The sequence below is a fragment of the Ranitomeya variabilis genome, chromosome 4 (genome assembly GCF_051348905.1).
Source record: "Ranitomeya variabilis isolate aRanVar5 chromosome 4, aRanVar5.hap1, whole genome shotgun sequence".
Taxonomy (NCBI): domain Eukaryota; kingdom Metazoa; phylum Chordata; class Amphibia; order Anura; family Dendrobatidae; genus Ranitomeya; species Ranitomeya variabilis.
In genome coordinates, this window is record NC_135235.1 from 736521024 (window position 1) to 736542915 (window position 21892).

The following is a 21892-nucleotide window of genomic DNA, read 5'->3' on the forward strand; positions in this document are numbered from 1 at the left end:
ATCGATCCGATTTAAATAGAAAAAAATCTTTTGATTTAAATCGTGATTTAAATCATGATTTAAATCGGCGTGATTTAAATCAATCCACCCTGCCACTAGGTGTCCTTAGCTATACTATTCTATCATAGGTTATTGCACTTTACATGCATCTAGTCTCCCTCTTTGGCAGGGGCGGGGTTGTGGTTTGTCATTCTCCCTATATTAGGAGATGACTGTTTTGCAACGTTGTGCTGTGTTTTGCACTTTTAAATGTTTTTAGTCTTGGTTTCTGTATGAAATGTGTTTGCTGTGCTATTTAATAATAAAAACTAATTTTTTGGTACATATGTATATATATCTCTCCTGATATTTATTTGTGGTGCTCCCATATATATGGACATGATCTTTTGCTCTTTTTGATTATAGTCAGCTGACACCTGGCCGCGAACGGCCTCGCTCCCCCCGTGAGTGCGGCCGATCGCATATGACGTACTATCCCGTCATTGGGAATTAAGTCCCAGGTCACCTTGACGGGATAGTACGTCATATGGGATTAAGGGGTTAAAGATTCCGACTTACTACATGGATTGTGGAGTTGCCCTTAAGTACAAGAATTCTGGAATGACGTAAAGCGTATATTGGAAAATAGGAGTGTTCCTCTATATCTGTTACCATTTCTTTTCCATTACTGGAGAAGAAGGAAAAACGAACCCCAATCTATATATATATAATTGTCTAAGGGTCACTTCCGTCTGTCTGTCATGGATATTCATTGGTCACGGCCTCTGTCACGGAAATCCAAGTCGCTGATTGGTCGTGGGCGTTTTGCCGGGACCAATCAGCGACCGGCACAGTCCAGCAGCGAAATGGCCGCTGCTTACTGCCCTGCACTCAGTGTCCCGTCCATACTCCCCTCCAGTCAGCGCTCACATAGGGTTAATGGCAGCGTTAACGGACCACGTTATGCCACAGGTAACACTCCGTTAACGCTGCTATTAACCCTGTGTGACCAACTTTTTACTATTGATGCTGCCTATGCAGCATTAATAGTAAAAAGATCTAATGTTAAAAAAAATAATAATAAAAAAAAAGGTTATTCTCACCTTCCGATGTGGCCCGCTGTCCTCGGCAGTGCAAGCGGAAGGTTCCGGTGCCAAGGATGCTATGCGAGAAGGACCTGCCAAGACGTCATCACAAGTCCTTAGAGCATAGCATCCTTGGACTTCAAGGGGCCATCAGAAGGTGAGTATATGTTTATTTTTTATTTTAATTCTTTTTTTACCACGCATATAGTGCCCACATTGCTATATACTACATGGGCTGTGTTACATACTGCGTGGGCTCTGTTATATACTACATCGCTGTGCTATACACTATGTAGCTGGGCAATATACTAAATCGCTGTCCTTTATACGACGTAACCTGTGTTATATACTCCGTGCGCACTGTTATATACTACGTCTCTGTGTTATATACTACGTGGCTGTGCAATATACTATGTTGCTGTGCAATATACTACGTGACTTTGCAATATACAATGTGACTGTGCAATATACTACGTGGCTGTGCTGTATACTACGTGGCTGTGCTATATACTATGTGCTGTGTTATATACTACGTGGCTATGCAATATACTACGTGGCTGTGCAATATACGTGACTGTGCAATATACTACGTGGCTGTGCAATATACTACGTGCTGTTATATACTACGTGGCTGTGCAATATACTACGTGGCTGTGCAATATACTACGTGACTGTGCAATATACTACTTGGCTGTGCTATATACTACATGGCTGTGCTATATACTACGTGCATTGTGTTATATACTACGTAGCCATGTTATATACTACGTCGGTTGTGTTATATACTACGTGACTGCAATATAGTACGTGGCCTGTGCTATATACTACCTACATATTCTAGAATACCCGATACGTTAGAATCGGGCCACCATCTAGTATTCCATACAATCTGTGTAATAGCCAAAAGAGGCTTCTTACAATATTAGTTTTCTGAATCTATTCCAAATTGGAGAGAGACAATCGGCCAAGTGACGGCCATATTCCATCTGGAAAGGATGAAAGCAGAACATGATAAGGAGAGATATGGAAAATTGCTTATTATAAAATGGAAAGACTTTGTACTCAGTTATTATAAAAAGGAGGAACTGTTGTGAATTCCGTTCTCGGACTCCCTCCTGTGGTCATGAATGGTACTTTGGTGAGTTCTGTTCCTGGACTCCCTCTGGTGGCTTTGAGTGGAACTGCTGGTCCTTGAGGTTGGCTTTTTCAGCTGCCCTCGTTTATTACTAGGCTGGCTTCCCTATTTAACTCCACTCAGATCGTTACTTCATGCCAGCTGTCAATGTCTCAGTATTGGTTCAGATCTCTCTTGGACTTCTCTGATGACCTGTCTACTCCAGCAGAAGCTAAGTCCCTGTGAGTTCATTTGTTGTTATTGCTGCCTGAATATATTTCTTAGTACTGCTAAATTCTAGTCCAGCTTGCCATCATGATATTTCCTTGCTAGCTGGAAGCTCTGGGGGTGCAGAGTTGCACCTCCACACCGTGAGTCGGTGTGGAGGTCTTTTTGCATACTGTTGTGAATCCGCTTTTTGGGCTCCCCTGGTGGTTGCTGGTGGTACTGGTGACTTGTGTGTACCTTGCTGTCTCAGTTCACCTGCTCCCATCAGTGTTTGGGAGTTTCCTATTTAGCCTTGCTCTCCAGTCATTTCCTTGCCGGTCATCATTGTAACCAGAGCCTTTCGGTTGCATGTTCCTGCTACTAGTCTGCTGATCAGCTAAGTGGACGCTTAGTCCTTATTGTTTTGTATTTTTGTCCAGTTTACAGTTTTGTCATTTTCTGTTGCTGGAAGCTCTTGCGGTCTGAAATTGCCACTCCTGTGTGATGAGTTGACACAGGAGTCTTAAAGTAATTTCAGGATGGGTTTTTGAAAGGGTTTTCAGTTGACCGTGAAGTCCTCTTTTGTATCCTTCTGCTATCTAGTAAGTGGACCTCTCTTTGCTAAATCTACCTTCATACTGTGTATGTCTTTTCCTCTGAACTCACCGTTAATATATGTGGGGGCTACTATCATCTTTGGGGAATTTCACTAGAGGTAAGCCAGGTCTGTTCCTTCCTCTACCAGGCGTAGTTAGTTCTCCGGCTGGCGCGTGGCATATAGGCAGCCGTAGGAATGCTCCCTGGCTACTATTAGTTGTGTGGTAGATTTAGCTCACGGTCAGCTTGAGTTTCCATCACCCGAGAGCTCGTTCGTTATTTTCATGTTTCTGACGTTCCCTTGCCATTGGGAACCACGACAGCATACTCTGCATGGTTTTTGTAGTTTTTTGTGCTGACCGCATAGTTCTCTTTTCTATCCTCTGACTATTTAGTGAAGTCTGGCCTCCTTTGCTAAAACCTGTTTCATTCCTGTGTTTGTGACTTTCCTCTTAACTCACAGTCAATATATGTGGGGGCTGCCTTTTCCTTTGGGGAAATTTCTCTGAGGCAAGATAAGGCTTCTATTTCTATCTTTAGGGGTAGTTAGCTCTTAGGCTGTGAAGAGGCGTCTAGGGAGAGTTAGGTACGCTCCACGGCTATTTCTAGTGTGTGTGATAGGAGTAGGGTTTGCGGTCAGCAGAGTTCCCACTTCCCCAGAGCTTGTCCTTAGTTCTAGTTTATCCATCAGGTCATTCCGGGTGCTCCTAACCACCAGGTCCATAACAAGGAACTTCATAAAATCATGAGGCCTATTGACCAGACCAGTTCGTGTTTACTGGAAGACTTTTGTGGAACATTGGGGAACTTAAATATAGTTGATCCAAATATGGAGGGAAAAGGGGGGAGAGATACCGGCTAACAGAACATTGTATAGAGATTAAATAAGGAAGTGCAACATCCGAGGGGTTACTATGGTCAAGAGAATGATAGGATAGAAGTGAACACTGGAAATATAAATAGTATAGCCTGGATGTCTGGGTGGAGGGAGGAAGTTAGGGAATTATATGTTTGTTTATTTTATTTTTCAATTACTCCATTTGGGATCCTTTCATTTTGAATGGAAGAAAAGGAAACTAAATCTGAGAGTTTGTAAACTAAGTGTATATAATTTTGTTATTTAATTATAGATGTTAAAAATCAATAAAAAGCAATTTTGTAAAAAAAAATTGCTTTTTGTTCAGCAATGGAACCTTGAGTGGTGAGCCTGCATACAGACCATGGAGGTTGAGTGCATGCCTTACAGTTTTCTTTATATCAATTGTAGCTGCTGATTCCAGGTCTTTCTGTAGCTCTCCTCAGGTAATCCTTGGTCTTGGAAAATTTTTTTGTCTAAAACCTGGTCGTGGCCGGTTTATAGTAAAATCATGTTCTTTCAATTATCAGACCACTGCCACAACAGTACTCACTAGAACCTTCAGTAGTTTATAAATGTTTCTGTATCCAATCCCATGAGTATATTTTGCAAGAATAAGGTTGCAAAGGCCTTGAGACAGCTCACTGGTTTTACCCATCATGAGATTTTTTTTGTGTGACATTCTGGTGAGGATTTCATGTCAATAGTAGATTTCATGTCAAACAGAATTTAATATTTAGTACAGAAACCTTTGTTTGCAATTACAGAGGTCAGACGTTTCCCATAGTTATTGATCAAGTTTACACACACATTGCAGCAGGGATTTTGGCCCACTCCTCCACACAGATCTTCAGTTAGTTCAGGTTTCAGTCAGGGCTGTCACCGGGCAACATTAAGTTTCAGCTCCCTCCAAAGTTTTTCTGGAAACTGGCTAGGCCACTCCAGAACTTTGAAATGCTTCTTACGAAGCCACTTTTTAGTTGCCAAGACTATGTTTGGGGTCAATGTTGTGATGGAAGACCCAGCCATGACCCATCTTCAATGCTCTTACTGAGGAAAAGAGGTTGATGGCCATGACCTCATTCATCCTCCCTTCAAAAAGTGCAGTCATCTGATTTCTTTCGCAGAAAAGCACCATAAGGTTTTCCCTATCATGCTTCATGGTTGGGATGTACTCATCCTTCTCACTCAAAACACGGAGTGGAGTTTCTACCACAAAGTTATATTTTGTTCTCATCTGACCACATGACCTTCTTCCATTCTTCCTCTGGATCATCCACATGGTCACTGACAGATTTCCAACGGGCCTGGACTTGTGCCGGTGTGAGCAGGGGAAACTTGTGTGCCCTGCAGGATTTTAATCTATGACAGCATAGTAAGTTACTGACAGTAAGTTTGAGACTGTAGTCCCAGCTCTTTTCAGGTCTTTGACCAGGTCCTGCCATTTAGTTCTGGGCTGATTCCTGACTTTTCTTAGAATCATACTTATCCCTTAAGACGAGATCTTGCAGGGAGCCCCAAATTGAGGAAGATTGACAGTGATCTTGTGTTTCTTCTATTTTCTAATAATTGCACCAAGAGTTGTTGCCTTCTCACCAAGCATCTTGCCTATTGTCCTGGAACCCATGCAAGTCTTGTGCAGGTCTACCCTGGAGCCCATCCCAGTCTTGTGCAGGTCTACAATTTTGTCCCTGGTGTCCTTAGACAGTTTTTTGTTCTTGGCCATGGTGGAGAGCTTGGAGAGTGATTGAGTGTGGGGACAAGAGTCTTCTATACAGGTAATGATTTCAAACAGGTGCAATGAATACAGGTAATGAGTGCAGAATAGGAGAGCTTCTTAATGAAAAACTAACAGGTCTGTGAGAGACAGAATTCTTGCTGGTTAGTAAGTGATGCACTTTTTCCTCTAAAAAAGTGGAGGAAAATGGGGAGTGCGTATTATAGTCTGGATGTACCGGCTCTGGTTGTGTTGGGGAGGTGGGTGAGTGGCATCAGGGGAGCAGCGGGTCACAGGAGGCTGGAGCCGGCTGCTGTGGCTAACTCCTGGGCGCGCTGCTAAAGAGAAATTAATATTCACTGCATTCCACGCCCATGGATGTGGAGGGCAATGAATATTTATTTCTCTTTAATAGTATCTTGGTATGATTGGCCCCCAACCCCGGTCTTGGTAAGCATGGCCGCATCCCCATCTTGTCCTAGTATGCATGGCCCCATCCTTATTCTGGTATGATTGGCCCCCAGCCCGGTCCTGGTATGCATGGCCCCATCAGAAAACATAAAAAAAAGCCAAATCATTACACTTACCTTCCCGGCACTCCCTCAAAGCATTTTGTTCCGATGCCAGCAGCTGCTTTATGCTTGTAAGCAGCGCATGGCAGGGTCATCATGCGCTACTTGCAAGCCGAAGGGCAGCTGCCGTAATACTCATTGCTCTGCACACCAGGACTATGTGTGTGGTGGGCAGTGAGTATTCATTGCTCTTCCGTAGCGTGCACAGTGTCAGCCGCCGGCTTCCTGCTGCTGCCGGGCAGCCACGTGTCTCACTACTTAAGAGAAATGAATACTCACCTCTCTCCATGCCCAGAGAAGTGAATATTCATTTATCTTAAGCAGCTGCACATGTGACAACGGGCAGCAGCAGGAAGGCTCTGGCTGACACTGCACTACTGAAGGGCAATAAATACTCACTACTCTATGCGCACACAGTCCCGGCATGCAGAGCAGTGAGTATTCTGGCAGCTGTGCTCTGCTTATGAGCCAGGCATGACATCCCTGCCATGCGCTGCTTACAAGCATAAAGCAGCTGCTGGCACCGGAACAAGATGCTGCGAGGGGATGCAGGGAATGTAAGTGAAATGATTTACTTTCTAATGTTTTCTGATGGGTCATTCATACCAGGATGGGGGTGGGGCCAATCATAATAATAATGTTTATTTATATAGCTCCAACATATTCCGCAGTGCTTTACAGTTTCAAACACAACAGTCATAAGTAACAATGTTAACAATACAATAATTAAAGCAAAATAAGATGACCCTACTCATGAGAGCTTACAATCTACAATGAGGTGGGGGAGTGTTATGATCCTAGTGGATGAGGATCACTAAATTCCAGCTAAGTTTGCAAAAACATAGAACCAGCTCTAGGGAGGTGGTAACTGGGCTGACCGCATACCAGATCCTAACCGCACACACTAGAGGTAGCCGGTGAACGTGCCTAAAATTCCTAGACGTCTCGAGCCAGCCTGAGAAACTAACTACCCTAGAGAGAAAATAAGACCTCACTTGCCTCTAGAGAAATTAACCCCAAAGATATAGAAAGCCCCCAACAAATAATAACGGTGAGGTAAGAGGAAGGCACAAACGCAGAGATGAAATCAGATTCAGCAAAATGAGGCCCACTACTACTAGATAGCAGAAAATAGATAGTGGACTATGCGGTCAGCAGAAAACCCTGTAAAATATCCACGCTGAATATTCGAGAACCCCCGCACCAACTAACGGTGTGAGGGGAGAATATCAACCCCCTAGAGCTACCAGCACGCAAGGAAATCACATTTTGGCAAGCTGGACTAAAAACATGATAAATACAAATGATCAAAAGTAGCAAACAAAAACTTAGCTTCTCTTGCTAGAGACAGATGGCAGGAATCAGAAGGAATCAGATTTGGACTGAACACATCGATAACAGGCAAGAGACAGAGTCTCCAGGAGAGTTAAATAGGAAACACCCACAGCTTAACGAAACAGCTGAAGGCCCAAACCTGCAAAGAGACCTGACTATACACTACCGCTTGTGACCACAAGAGGGAGCCCAGAAACACAGTTCACAACAGTACCCCCCCCTTGAGGAGGGGTCACCGAACCCTCACCAAGGCCCCCAGGGCGATCAGGATGAGCAGTGTGAAAGGCAAGAACCAAATCGGCCGCATGATCAGAGGCGACAACCCAGGGATTATCCTCCTGACCATAGCCCTTCCACTTAACCAAATACTGAAGCCTCCGTCTGGAGATACGAGAATCCAAGATCTTCTCCACCACGTACTCCAACTCGCCCTCAACCAACACCGGAGCAGGAGGCTCAACAGCAGGAACCACAGGCACCACGTACCGCCGCAACAAAGACCTATGAAACACATTATGAATGGCAAACGACGCTGGAAGGTCCAAACGAAAAGACACCGGGTTAAGGATTTCCAAATTCTTATAAGGACCGATGAAGCGAGGCTTGAATTTAGGAGAGGAGACATTCAAAGGAACATACCGAGAAGATAACCACACCAAATCCCCAACAAGAAGTCGGGGACCCACACCGCGGCGGCGGTTGGCAAAACGCTGAGCCTGCTCCTGAGACAACTTCAAATTGTCCACCACATGGTTCCAAATACGCTGCAACCTATCCACCACAGAATCCACCCCAGGACAGTCAGAAGACTCAACCTGACCCGAGGAAAAACGAGGATGAAAACCAGAATTGCAGAAAAAGGGCGAAACCAAAGTAGCAGAACTAGCCCGATTATTAAGGGCAAACTCGGCCAATGGCAAAAAGTCACCCAATCATCCTGATCCGCAGAAACAAAACATCTCAAGTAAGTTTCCAACGTCTGATTAGTTCGCTCGGTTTGGCCGTTAGTCTGAGGATGAAAAGCCGACGAAAGAGACAAATCAATGCCCATCTTAGCACAAAAGGTTCGCCAGAATCTGGACACAAACTGGGATCCTCTGTCAGACACAATATTCTCAGGGATGCAGTGCAACCGAACCACATTCTGAAAGAATAAAGGAACCAAATCGGAGGAGGAAGGCAACTTAGGCAAGGGCACCAAATGTACCATCTTGGAAAAACGGTCACACACCACCCAGATGACAGACATTTTCTGAGACACTGGCAGATCCGAAATAAAATCCATGGAAATGTGCGTCCAAGGCCTCTTAGGGACAGGCAAAGGCAAAAGCAAACCGCTGGCACGAGAACAGCAGGGATTAGCCCGAGCACAAATCCCACAGGATTGCACAAAGGAACGCACATCCCGCGACAAGGAAGGCCACCAGAAGGATCTAGCCACCAAATCTCTGGTACCAAAAATTCCCGGATGCCCTGCCAACACCGAAGAATGAACCTCGGAAATAACTCTGCTGGTCCATCTATCAGGGACAAACAGTCTCTCTGGTGGGCAACGATCAGGTCTATCAGCCTGAAATCTCTGCAGCACTCGTCGCAAATCTGGGGAAATCGCCGACAAAATCACTCCCTCTCTGAGGATACCAGCCGGCTCTGAGACTCCCGGAGAGTCAGACACAAAACTCCTAGAAAGCGCATCAGCTTTTACGTTCTTTGAACCAGGCAGGTATGAGACCACGAAGTCAAAACGAGAGAAAAACAACGACCAACGAGCCTGTCTAGGATTTAGGCGCTTGGCAGACTCGAGATAAATCAGATTCTTGTGATCAGTCAAGACCACCACACGATGCTTAGCTCCCTCGAGCCAATGTCGCCACTCCTCAAATGCCCACTTCATAGCCAACAACTCCCGATTACCAACATCATAGTTCCGCTCAGCAGGCGAAAATTTTCTTGAAAAGAAAGCACATGGCTTCATCACAGAGCCCTCAGAGCTTCTCTGCGACAAAACAGCCCCTGCTCCAATCTCAGAAGCATCAACTTCAACCTGGAAGGGAAGAGAGACATCTGGCTGACACAAGACTGGTGCTGAAGAAAACTGGCGCTTCAGCTCCCGAAAGGCCTCCACGGCCGCAGGAGACCAATTAGTGACATCAGAACCTTTCTTGGTCATATCCGTCAAAGGTTTAACTACGCCAGAAAAATTAGCGATAAAACGACGGTAAAAATTAGCAAAGCCCAAGAACTTCTGAAGACTCTTAATAGACGTGGGCTGAGTCCAGTCATGAATGGCCTGGACCTTGACTGGGTCCATCTCCACAGTAGAAGGAGAAAAAAATAAAACCCAAAAAAGAAACCTTCTGTACTCCGAAGAGACATTTTGAGCCCTTCACAAATAGAGCATTATCACGCAGGACCTGAAACACCATCCTGACCAGCTTCACATGGGAATCCCAATCATCAGAAAAAAAACAAAATGTCATCCAGATAAACAATCATAAATTTATCCAGATATTTCCGAAAAATGTCATGCATGAAGGACTGAAACACAGAAGGAGCATTAGAGAGTCCAAAAGGCATCACCAAGTACTCAAAATGGCCTTCAGGCGTATTAAATGCTGTTTTCCATTCATCTCCCTGCTTAATGCACACAAGGTTATACGCACCACGAAGATCTATCTTGGTGAACCAACTGGCACCCTTAATCCGAGCAAACAAATCAGACAATAATGGCAAAGGATACTGAAATTTGACCGTGATCTTATTCAGAAGACGATAATCTATACAAGGTCTCAAAGACCCGTCTTTCTTGGCCACAAAAAAAAAAATCCTGCACCAAGAGGGGAAGAGGATGGGCGAATATGTTCCTTCTCCAAAGACTCCTTAATATAACTCCGCATCGCGGCATGCTCTGGTACAGATAAATTAAAGAGTCGTCCCTTAGGAAACTTACTACCAGGAATCAAATTTATAGCACAATCACAGTCCCTATGAGGAGGAAGGGCACTGGACCTGGGCTCACTAAATACATCCTGGTAGTCCGACAAAAACTTAGGGATCTCAGAAGGAGTAGAAGAAGCAGTGGACACCAATGAAGTATCGCCATGAATCCCCTGACAACCCCAATTTGACACAGTCATAGCTTTCCAATCTAAAACTGGATTATGGGCCTGTAGCCATGGCAGACCCAAAACGACAACATCATGCACATTATGCAGCACAAGAAAACGAATCACCTCCTGATGTACAGGAGTCATGCACATAGTCACTTGCGTCCAATACTGAGGCTTATTCTCAGCCAATGGCGTAGCATCAATTCCTCTCAGAGGAAAAGGAAATTCCAAAGGCTCCAGGACAAAACCACAGCGCCTGGCAAACGACAAATCCATCAGATTCAGGGCAGCACCTGAATCCACAAAAGCCATAACCGAGTAGGATGACAAAGAACAAATTAAAGTCACAGACAAAATAAATTTAGGCTGCAAAGTACTAATGGCGACAGGTTTAGTGACTTTTTTAAAGCGTTTAGAGCATGCTGAGATAACATGCGTAGAATCACCATAGTAAAAGCACAACCCATTTTGACGTTCGGCTCTGGTCAGAATTCTGTCACATTGCATAGAGTCAGATGTCTGTTCAGACAGCACCGCCAAAGGATTAGCAGATTTGCGCTCCCGCAAACGCCGATCAATCTGAATGGCCAAGGCCATTGAATCACTCAGACTTGTAGGGATGGGAAACCCCACCATCACATTCTTAATGGCTTCAGAAAGACCCTCTCTGAAATTTGCGGCCAGGGCACACTCATTCCATTGAGTAAGCACTGACCATTTCCGAAATTTCTGGCAATAAACCTCAGCTTCATCCCGACCCTGAGAGATAGCTAGCAACGCCTTTTCTGCCTGATTTTCAAGATTAGGCTCCTCATAAAGCAATCCAAGCGCCAGAAAAAACGCATCAACATTCACCAATGCAGGATCTCCTGGCGCCAAAGAGAAGGCCCAATCTTGAGGGTCGCCACGCAAAAAGGAGATAACAATTTTAACTTGCTGAGCGGAATCACCAGAGCTACGAGGTCTCAAAGACAGAAACAATTTACAATTATTCCTAAAATTCAGGAACTTAGATCTATCTCCAAAAAACAGCTCAGGAATAGGTATTTTTGGTTCAGACATAGGACTATGGATAACAAAATCCTGAATGCTTTGCACTCTAGCAGCAAGCTGATCCACACTAGAAGTCAGAGTCTGAACATTCATGTCTGCAGCAGAGCTCCAAGCCACTCAGAGTATAAGGGGATGGAAGAAGCTAGACAGACTGCAGCAAAAAAAAAAAAAAAAAAAATGTACTCAGAGCTTCATTTTAATCCCGCTTCTGCGATGCATTAAACATTTCTCTTTATGGCCTGTTATACTGTTATGATCCTAGTGGATGAGGATCACTAAACACCAGCTAAGTTTGCAAAACATAGAACCAGCTCTAGGGAGGTGGTAACTGGGCTGACCGCATACCTGATCCTAACCGCACACACTAGAGGTAGCCGGTGAACGTGCCTAAAATTCCTAGACGTCTCGAGCCAGCCTGAGAAACTAACTACCCTAGAGAGAAAATAAGACCTCACTTGCCTCTAGAGAAATTAACCCCAAAGATATAGAAAGCCCCCAACAAATAATAACGGTGAGGTATGAGGAAGGCACAAACGCAGAGATTAAATCAGATTCAGCAAAATGAGGCCCACTACTACTAGATAGCAGAAAATAGACAGTGGACTATGCGGTCAGCAGAAAACCCTGTAAAATATCCACGCTGAATATTCGAGAACCCCCGCACCAACTAACGGTGTGAGGGGAGAATATCAGCCCCCTAGAGCTACCAGTACAGGTGTGTATTTACAATGATGGTCCAGCCATCTTCAGGGGGTGGGGGATAGATGGAAGTAGTGAATGGGCTACACACACACACATGAAATGACTGATTAGTGAACGTGATAGGCCGCTCTGAACAAATGTCTTTTGAGGGAGCGCCTAAAACTATGCAAATTGTAGATGGTCCTAATATCTAGAGGTAGATCATTCAGAGGATTGGCGTAGCACGGGAGAAGTCTTGGAATCAGGAGTGGGAGGTACGGATCAGTGCAGAGGTTAGTCGAAAGTCGTTTGCAGAGTGCAGTGGTCAGTTAGGTTGATAGACCGAAATGAGGGAGGAGATGTAAGGAGGTGCAGCACTGTGGAGAGCTTTGTGGGTGAGAACAAGTACTTTGAGTTGGATTCTATAATGAATGGGCAGCCAGTGTAATGACTGGTGAAGAGCAGACACATCTGAATACCGATTAGCTAGATGGACAACCCTGGCTGCTGCATTAAGGATAAACTGGGACCATGCATACCAGGATCGGGATGGGGGCCAATCATACCAGAATAAGGTTGGGGACATGCATACTAGGATGAGATGGGGGCCCTGCATACCAGAATAGGGGTGGGGCCATGAATACTAGGACAAGATAGAGGCCCTGAATACCAGGATAGGGATTAGGCCATGCATACTAGGATGAGATTGGGGCCCTGCATACCAGGATAGAAATGAGGATGATCATTCCTGCCAGGATAGGGATGAAGAGGACCATTCCTATCAGGATAGGGATGAGGGATCCATGCATACCAAGATAGGGACGAGAGGGCCATGCATACCAGAGTAGGGATGAGGGGACCATGTGTGTCACGGTTCCCACCGTGCTGCCAACAATATGTCACGAATCCCAACAATATGTCAGGCATCCCGGATACCTTGATAACAAGGGGGTTGTTTGATTTCCCCTGGTTCCTTCCGAAGGGGATTTAGCTACATTCCACTTCCCAGTTCCGGTTTGGAACTTGCAGCTCTCAGGCACCCCTTTTACCCTCAGGTCAAATCAGGTACTGCACCTAGGGTAATTAGTCGCCAGAAAGGCTGCCTGCTATGTACTGGTTATTGGGCACACTGCAGAGAGGACGATATAACTACTCCCACTCAGGTGGGAACAATAATTATCTATGCCGCCGGTCACTGCAAAGACGCCCAATTGCACAGAACAAGGTCGCTGCAATCAGCTCCGATTTTCACCAAAGGTTAACGGGTCCAGAGCCAACCCAAATCAGTAGCGTTATTCACCTCAGAGGACCCACAGTTGTATAGAGCATGGAGACAAGTTAGTAAAATTATAAATTTTACTCCATAAAAGATAGGCAGTATTTACAAAAATATTAAAAAGATATTATAAAGAAGACGAATCATGTGTATATCGCAATTACAAATAAAAAGTGATTAACGTTGAAAATTGACTTACAATTCTTCTATATCATCAATGGTACACTGTATCCTGACTGGAGGAGGGGACCTTCCCCACTTATTCTCACGTCAGATTGCACAGCCTGTCGTAGCTGAATCCCCAGCAAAAGACACTGCAAGAATCCTGCTTTACACAGATATTCCCTGCCTAAAGCCCAGGCACTCCCAATGTGGTGACATCACTTAGGGGCTGAAACCTTCCCTTTTCTTACAATATGAAAACTATTTTTTATGCATAAATTGCTGTGTGAACCTCACATAAGTACGACACGATGCTCATGATGTTCCCCACGTCAGGGGCGTTCTGTTAAGTGTAAATATGAAGCCATTACATGAACTGCTTAAGGAGAAATCCGGAATTTGCACTCGTTGCGCATAGTTGCTCGCGCTTTCAGTGGCCGATAGGTCTACCGATAGACATCCGGAATATGTAATTCGTATAGTTCCAGCCCAAATCGGTGCCGCATAAGTGTAACATTAATACGACAAAGAAACTCATGTCTTACACCAGTTCCAACAAGTACTAGATGGGAGGAGGGACGAGTGAGCAGCCTTCGCAGAAACTGCTATTTGCCGGGGGCAATAAAAAATTTTCTTCACGCACACACAGGCAACCAGCAGAGAAAAGAGGGGGGGGCGGAATAGCCCGCAGCGTGTGTCTTATAAAGCTAGGCAGACTCAAACATGACATATTCACATTATCGTGACAATGTATATATCAGGATGTGGATGAGGGGACCATATACCAGGATAGAAGATATCAAGTACAAAATTTACCACATTTTTTGCTTCAGTTTTTATTTCCCTAATTTCCTCCTTTAAAACCTTTGTGAGTCTTATGGTCTGGTGCGTCTTATAGTCCGAAAAATATGTTATTTCATGCAATAAAATGCAATTTAATTATGCAAAAATCATACAATGTTATCACCTGGCTTTTATTTTTAGATTCTGTCTCTTATAGTTGAATTGTACCTTAAAAAAAAAAAAAAAATGCAAGTTTGTAGCTGGAAGAACTTCCAAAAATCGGTATAGTATCCAATAGTTATTTTCTCCATTGTATATATTTTCTCCAGGTCAGAGCTAGTTTTGACAGTGAACAAAAAAATTCTCTCAAGTAATTCATTCTTTACACTCTAGGAATGTTAATGACTTCTCGCTGTGTGGGATTTTTTTATGTTTAAAAGGGTTGTTCTCCACTTGGACAATCCCTTCTCAAGTCTTATATTTGATCCTGTCAAAATAAAAATAATTATTCAAACCTTCCATGCAGATGCAGTTCCAGCAGTGTCAGCACTTGCGTTCATGAAGCTCATGTGAGTTTGTCACGTCATGCGAGCCCTGTGGCCAATCAGCGCTGATGTCACTGTCCCCAACTTCAAATCAAACAATAGGAGGAAGTAGAGAGCAGTCGCAGCTCTGGTTTCCTGTTTATGTACAATACTTCCAAAGGCGGGGACAGTGAAGCCAGCACCGATTGGGCGCAGGGCTTGTGTACTGTAACAACCTCACATGAATCCTGACACCACTGAATTGGCGCTGGCAAGGGAGCTGTGTACGAGTATTTTTGTTTTAACGAGGCCAAACATAAGGAATGACAAGGTGTTGTCCTAGTAGTAAGACAACTGTTTTGAGAAGTTACAATCTTTGGTTAAATATTTCCAACATTCTGAACATGAAAAAGGCTTCTCCCCTGTGCAACTTCTCTGATGTTTATTAAAGAGTTGAATTCCATATAAAACATTTCCCACATTAGGAACAGGAAAAAGGCTTCTCCGCTGTGTGACTTTTCTGGTGACTAACAAGATTTGATTTCCGATTAAAACATTTCCCACATTCTGAACAGGAAAAAGGCTTCTCCGCTGTGTGACTTTTCTGGTGACTAACAAGATTTGATTTCTGATTAAAACATTTCCCACATTCTGAGCAGGAAAAAGGCTTCTCCCCTGTGTGGATTCTCTGGTGGCCATCAAGATGCCCTTTCTGATTAAAACATTTCCCACATTCTGAACATGAAAAAGGCTTCTCACCTGTGTGAGTTCTCTGGTGCTTAACAAAATTTGATTTGTGGTTAAAATATTTCCCACATTCTGAACAGGAAAAAGGCTTCTCCCCTGTGTGGATTCTCTGGTGGTTATCAAGATGCGCTTTCCAATTAAAACGTTTCCCACATTCTGAACATGAAAAAGCCTTCTCCCCTGTGTGAGTTCTTTGGTGTCTAACAAGTTTCCTCTTCTGGTTAAAACATCTCCCACACTTGGAACAAGAAAATCTATTCTCTGCTGTGTGAATTTTTTGATGCTTAAGAAAAGATTCTTTGAGGGGAAAATGATTTATATATTCTAAAAGTGAAAATGGCTTCTCTACTTCAGGACCAACTTGTTTTTTAATGCTTATTTTGTGACTTTGATTTTCCTTAGTAGTCGGTAATGAATCAGAAGACAGGACCTGTTTCAAGAGATCAGACGATAGATCCTTGCTGCGAAGGGACGATGGTATATCTGGAGTAATGGCATTCACTTCAATTGTATCCTGTGGGATCTCAAGATTATCTGATTTAAAAACTGAAGATGTCAGCTGCCCCTCGGATCGCCTGGTGCAGTCATCTGTTAAAAATAAAACCAATTAGTTTTCATAAAAAAATCCTTGAATTTTACATATTTTAACATTTGTACGTAAACTGTCCACAACATGACAAGTTATGTTGAATACGTAATTATTCACTAAGACAATGACAGCTTACAGTCTAATAGAAAACCTCATAGGATGAACCAGTAGAGTGTGGTGTTCAACTGTTGGTCCATTCTGCCTCCGAAATATAGAGCAAAAAGTCACCAAACAATGTTATGTTGAGGAAAATTATACCAATGAACCTTCTACTCATCTCCCCAAAAAAACAAGTCCCCACTCAGGTCCATCATCTGTCAGTGAAAAACAGGTTTCTACATTACAAGTGGCTCAAAGGCTCTTGAAAAGCACCATGGCTTCCATACACCAATCCAGCAATATCCGCTCTCTCAAAGTCAAATTTTCCCCTCGCTTCTGAGCCTTGCAGTGTGCCCAAACCACATTTAGCATCCATGTATAAAGCACGTGTAAAGCGCCATGGAATAAATGGAGCTATAAAAATTAATAATGATAATAATAATGTATTTGGCATTACTATAGTGAGAAGAACCCACTTAATTTACAATGTGTGTGTCTCCTGGAGCACAATCTGGGCACTGTGTTGGGTACTAAAATGGCATATTTGCAATTTTCACTCTCCAACATCCACTGCGTGCTAATTTCTAGAAAGTGGCTCTGGGGTCAACATAGTCACTACTCCAATACATTAATCCCCTGAGGGTTATAATTTCCAAAATGAAGTCAATTTATGGGGATTCCTACTGTTCTGGTTTTCTGCCATTTTCTCATATTAGGGCTTCTGCATATGGCATATGTCCTATCTCCTCTTGGATCTGCTCCTGTGATGTCTGGTTCTGTTACCAGGCACGACCTTACTCATTCTACAGGCGGCACTGGTAATGGAGGAGACATCGAAACCAGAAGCTTTGGGCAACGCAGGCTCTGCCCTGCCACTAAGATTAGGGTGCCTGGGATTTGTAGTACCATCCAGTCTGGCAGTATGGATGTGTGTTGTCCAGCTCCCTGCTCCAGCCAGTTGGAAAGCACCACACCCTACCAAAGCTCGAAGCATATTGCTGGAAGCTGTCAGATACAGCCTTCTCCTCTGGTTAATTCCTCTGTGCTCATCTCCCGGCTTGTTTATTTGTTAACTGTTGTGACCTCGGCTCACTTACTGACTACTCTTGTGTCTTCTGATTTTGTATTTTCTCTGCTCTCCTGGTACTGACCCGATTACCTGACTATTCTTGCTACATCTCGCATCACATAACAGACGGTAACACCATGGCCAAAGCCTAGGGGTCTCTGTCTAGGTACAGACCCATGTAGAAGGGTTAAAGTATGATGAACAAGGCGATCCCTAGGATCCGTAAAATGGAGTAGATAGCGACAAGTCCTTTCATGGTGGCCATCTTTTGAGCTTCCAGGTGACCACGAACAGTGCCCCCAATGCATCGTATCTGCAAACTATTTCTGCAAGATCTGCAGTCAAATAGCTAAATAGCTTCTTAACCCTGCCATGTGCCCAGACAGTAGTGTACAATTGTATATAGGGTGCTGTCAGATTCAAGAGAAGGTGGAAAATAATTTGTAAGGTCCATTTGTTTCCTATTATCATTTGTGAAGAATTCCAAAGTGATCACCACAAAGTGACACACATCAGGTTCGAAAAATTGGGTCCTGATTAGGAACAAAAAAGGACTGCAGGAAGTGGTTAAGTCAAAGGATTTGAGCAGTAACTACTGTAGTAAAACACTGTGACTGAAGACGATAACACATTTACTGAAATAATCAAACTCATCAGTCTTCATCAGTAATAAATGAGTAACTAGTGGAGAAACCTCTCTGGGGTAATTAGAGTATGGGGCTCAGTGGCTCTGTCAAGCGAAACTATTATAAGGGCCAATGGTAGATGTCAGATCAGTTTCAAGAAGAAATATTAGACATTCAAATACTTTTTTTATACCAGTTTAGAGCTGATGTGTCAAAGTTTGGATGGAGGAGAATGTTGAGGTCTAGAGGCAAAATGGTGAACACCCGATTGTGATATGGCCGGACTACACCACCGATAAAGCAGCCACAGCCGGTGACTGAGAAGAATATGTGACTTCTCTGCATTTAGTGGTCACTACTCACCTGGGTAGTCATATGTAGGAATCTCCTCTTTACACCGCTCATCACCCCTCACATATGTCTCTGTAGTATTAATATGGGTCAGATCTTCACTCTGAAAAACATCGTAATAGTCACAGACAGATGAAGAGAAGAGATAGTCACATCTATGATCAGCTCTAATCCTGCCATCAGTTCCGCCATCAGAGCATTACAGCCCTTACTGGCGAATAGGGCCTGGCGAGCAGAGAGGGCCCGCAGCAGGCCGCCTCTCCTCTACGGGCCCCAGCAGCTCAACTGATCATGCATCGTCAGACGCACGGCAAGTTAAAATCTGTTGCCTTGCGGGAGATCACAAGCTGGCAGCTGATGTCAGAGGGCACGATGCCGGCGTATAATGACACTCACATATGATGGCACACTCCTCAGATGTATCAGGTGGAGGACAGCGCTGGACCTCAGCCAGGTCAGGATAAACTTTTTTTTTTGTAAAGCTGCAGTATGACGCTGTATTATACTACTATGGGGGTGCATTATACTACTATGGGGCTGCATTATACTATGAAGTGCATTATACTGCTATGGAGGTGCATTGTACTAATATGGGGGTGCATTATACTACTATGGGGGTGCATTATACTCCTAAGGGGATGCATTATTCAACTATATATGACTATAGGATGCATTACACAGATACAGATTCAGAGTTTTTCAATGAGTGGGCAGTGGGACTGTGGAAGGTTCGAGAGTTGAAGGCGGAGCTGGGGGGTGTAGCCTGGGCAGAGTCCCAAGTGGCCGGAAAGTTTTGCCAGTATGGGACACCGAAATTCCTGGTGGCAGCCCTGCCTGCCATCTGCACCATTCTCATTTCACAAGTATAAAACATATAATACTGGTGAATAAAACAAGACTGAGCACAAGACCTTCACAGCCGTCTACTTATCATAGGAGAGATCTCATGACACCTTCTCTCCATCTACCTGATGATCCTGAGGAACATTGGGATCTTCTTGTTTATAGTCCTGTGGAAGAAGAGGACGGGGACATCTCTCTGGTGTTGTCATCTTACTGGATACATCTGGAGGAAACACATACAGGGACTGAATTCATTATTTACATACAGATAATTATAGACAATGTGTATTTAGTCTTGTCTATTACCTGGTGATGTGAGGGGCTGGGGAACCTCCATCATGACGTCCTTGTACAGATCTTTGTGTCCTTCTAAATACTCCCACTCCTCCATGGAGAAATAGAGGGCGACATCCTGACACCTTATAGGAACCTGACACATACAATGATACCGTTATCCCCCGAAACCTTCACAGTGTAACTGTATAATGTCCCAGCAGTGTCACCTCTCCAGTCAGCAGCTCAATCATCTTGTAGGTGAGTTCTAGGATCTTCTGGTCATTGATGTCCCCATGTATCAGGGGCTGAGGTGGAGGCCTTGGGATTGGACTCAGGGGTCTTCCCCATCCCTCAGACACAGGGTCCTGACAGCGTTCACTAGAGGTCTTCTTCACTACTGTGTAATCCTGGTTATGGAGAGACACATTAATAAATCTCACTACAGACATTTCTAGAGTCCTCACCTCTCCAGGTCTGTCCATCTGTTATTCCCATAGATAAGAATGATGTAATGTGACGTCATCAGAATCTCTCACCTCTCCAGTAAGCCGGAAGAGGATCTCTAGGGTGAGGTGTAATATCCTCTCCGCCATCTTGTATCTGTCCATATCCATCTTTGATGGGTAAAGCAGGAAAATTCTCTTATATAGATCTTCACTGAGAGGATCTGATATTGTAGAGACCTGAATGAGAAGATGAGCCGATGTAACATCATAAAAATCCCGTGTAATAATACAATTACTGGAGATAAGGGAAACATATGAGATTGATTATTTTACAATATTTAGTTTTCTTCTTTACATCTACTAATAAAACCTATTTACACTGCTCAAAAAAATAAAGGGAACACTAAAATACCATATCCTAGATATCACTGAATGAAATATTTCAGCTGCAAATTTTTATTCATTGCATAGTGGAATGTGTTGAGAACAATAAAACATAATTATCAATGTAAATCAAAATGAATATCCCATGGAGGTCTGGAGTTGGAATGATACTCAAAATCAAAGTGGAAAATCCAATTACAGGCTGATCCAACTTCAGTGAAAATGCCTCAAGACAAGGAAATGATGTTCAGTTGTGTGTGTGTTGCCTCCATGTGCCTGTATGACCTCCCTACAAGCCTGGGCATACTCCTGATGAGGCGGCAGATGGTCTCCTGAGGGATCTCCTCCCACACCTGGACTAAAGCATCCGCCAACTCCTGAACAGTCTGTTGTGCAACGTGATGTTGATGGATCATGCGAGACTTGATGTCCCAGATGTGTTCAATCGGATTCAGGTCTGGGGAACAGGAGGGCCAGTCCATAGCTTCAATGCCTTCATCTTGCAGGAACTGTTGACACACTCCAGTCTGGCATTGTCATGCATCAGAAGGAACCCAGGGCCAACCGCACCAGCATATGGTCTCACAAGAGGTCTGAGGATCTCATCTCGGTAGCCTATGGCACTCAGTCTACCTCTGGCGAGCACATGGAGGGCTATGTGGCCCTCCAAAGAAATGCCACCCCTCACAATTACTGACCCCCTGCCAAACCGGTCATGCTGGAGGGTGTTGCAGGCAGCAGATCGCTCTCCAAGGCATCTCTAGACTCCGTCACATCTGTCACATGTGCTCAGTGTGAACCTGCTTTCATCTGTGAAGAGCACAGGGCGCCAGTGGCAAATTTACCTGGTGTTCTGTGGCAAATGCCAATCGTCCTGCACGGTGTTGGGCTGTGAGCACAACCCATGAGGAAAATCACAGCTAGAATAAGATTGTTCCTGTACAGAAAAATTGAACAAAGAAATTCACCGTGTAAAAAATGTACTAAAACAATTACCTTTAATTATGTCTTAACGCAGTAAGGCGATAACAAGGACCACTACCACCATTTAAAAGATACCAGGAGGTGCCTGTACCTATCACTAAACTGAACTGTTCCTACCTACCAGCAGAGGTTGGCACCCTACACCTGCACAATGGCGCCCCCGATCACTGTCGACTGTCCCTCCTACCCCTATCCAGCCCTGTGGGATGGGGAAAGGAATAGGAGGAGAGATACTGAAATGAGAGTTTGTTTGGACAGTATACCACAATTATAGTGACTGAAGAAATTGCTAAGACCGGCACAATAGCAACATGGATCAACATGCACCGTATCATGCAGCACACTATGAAGGGGTATCGTTTCCTTATGTGCTTGAACTCTAAACCCTGCTATTGTTTCGGTCATAGCAATTTCTTCAGCAGCTAAG

At 44.1% G+C, this 21892-nt stretch overlaps 2 protein-coding genes across 7 annotated transcripts in view; one reads left to right on the forward strand and one right to left on the reverse strand.

Moving 5' to 3' along the window:
* Positions 1 to 21892, reverse strand: part of LOC143768012 (oocyte zinc finger protein XlCOF7.1-like) — a 281134-nt gene that overhangs the window by 235762 nt on the left and 23480 nt on the right. For 2 of the 7 annotated variants that reach the window (XM_077256639.1, XM_077256638.1), the window contains exons 1-5: positions 20188 to 20473; positions 19879 to 20058; positions 19682 to 19805; positions 19486 to 19598; positions 18545 to 18635 (exon numbers count right to left, since the gene is read on the reverse strand). In XM_077256639.1, coding sequence (XP_077112754.1) covers positions 18545 to 18635; positions 19486 to 19598; positions 19682 to 19805; positions 19879 to 20058; positions 20188 to 20265 — 586 coding nt within the window. In that variant the 5' untranslated portion in view covers positions 20266 to 20473. Of the gene's footprint in view, positions 1 to 13646; positions 16387 to 18544; positions 18636 to 19485; positions 19599 to 19681; positions 19806 to 19878; positions 20059 to 20187; positions 20474 to 21892 lie in introns of those variants that run through there. The other 5 variants (XM_077256643.1, XM_077256641.1, XM_077256644.1 and 2 more) reach the window with 4 other exon arrangements.
* Positions 1 to 21892, forward strand: part of LOC143768002 (uncharacterized) — a 579067-nt gene that overhangs the window by 117737 nt on the left and 439438 nt on the right.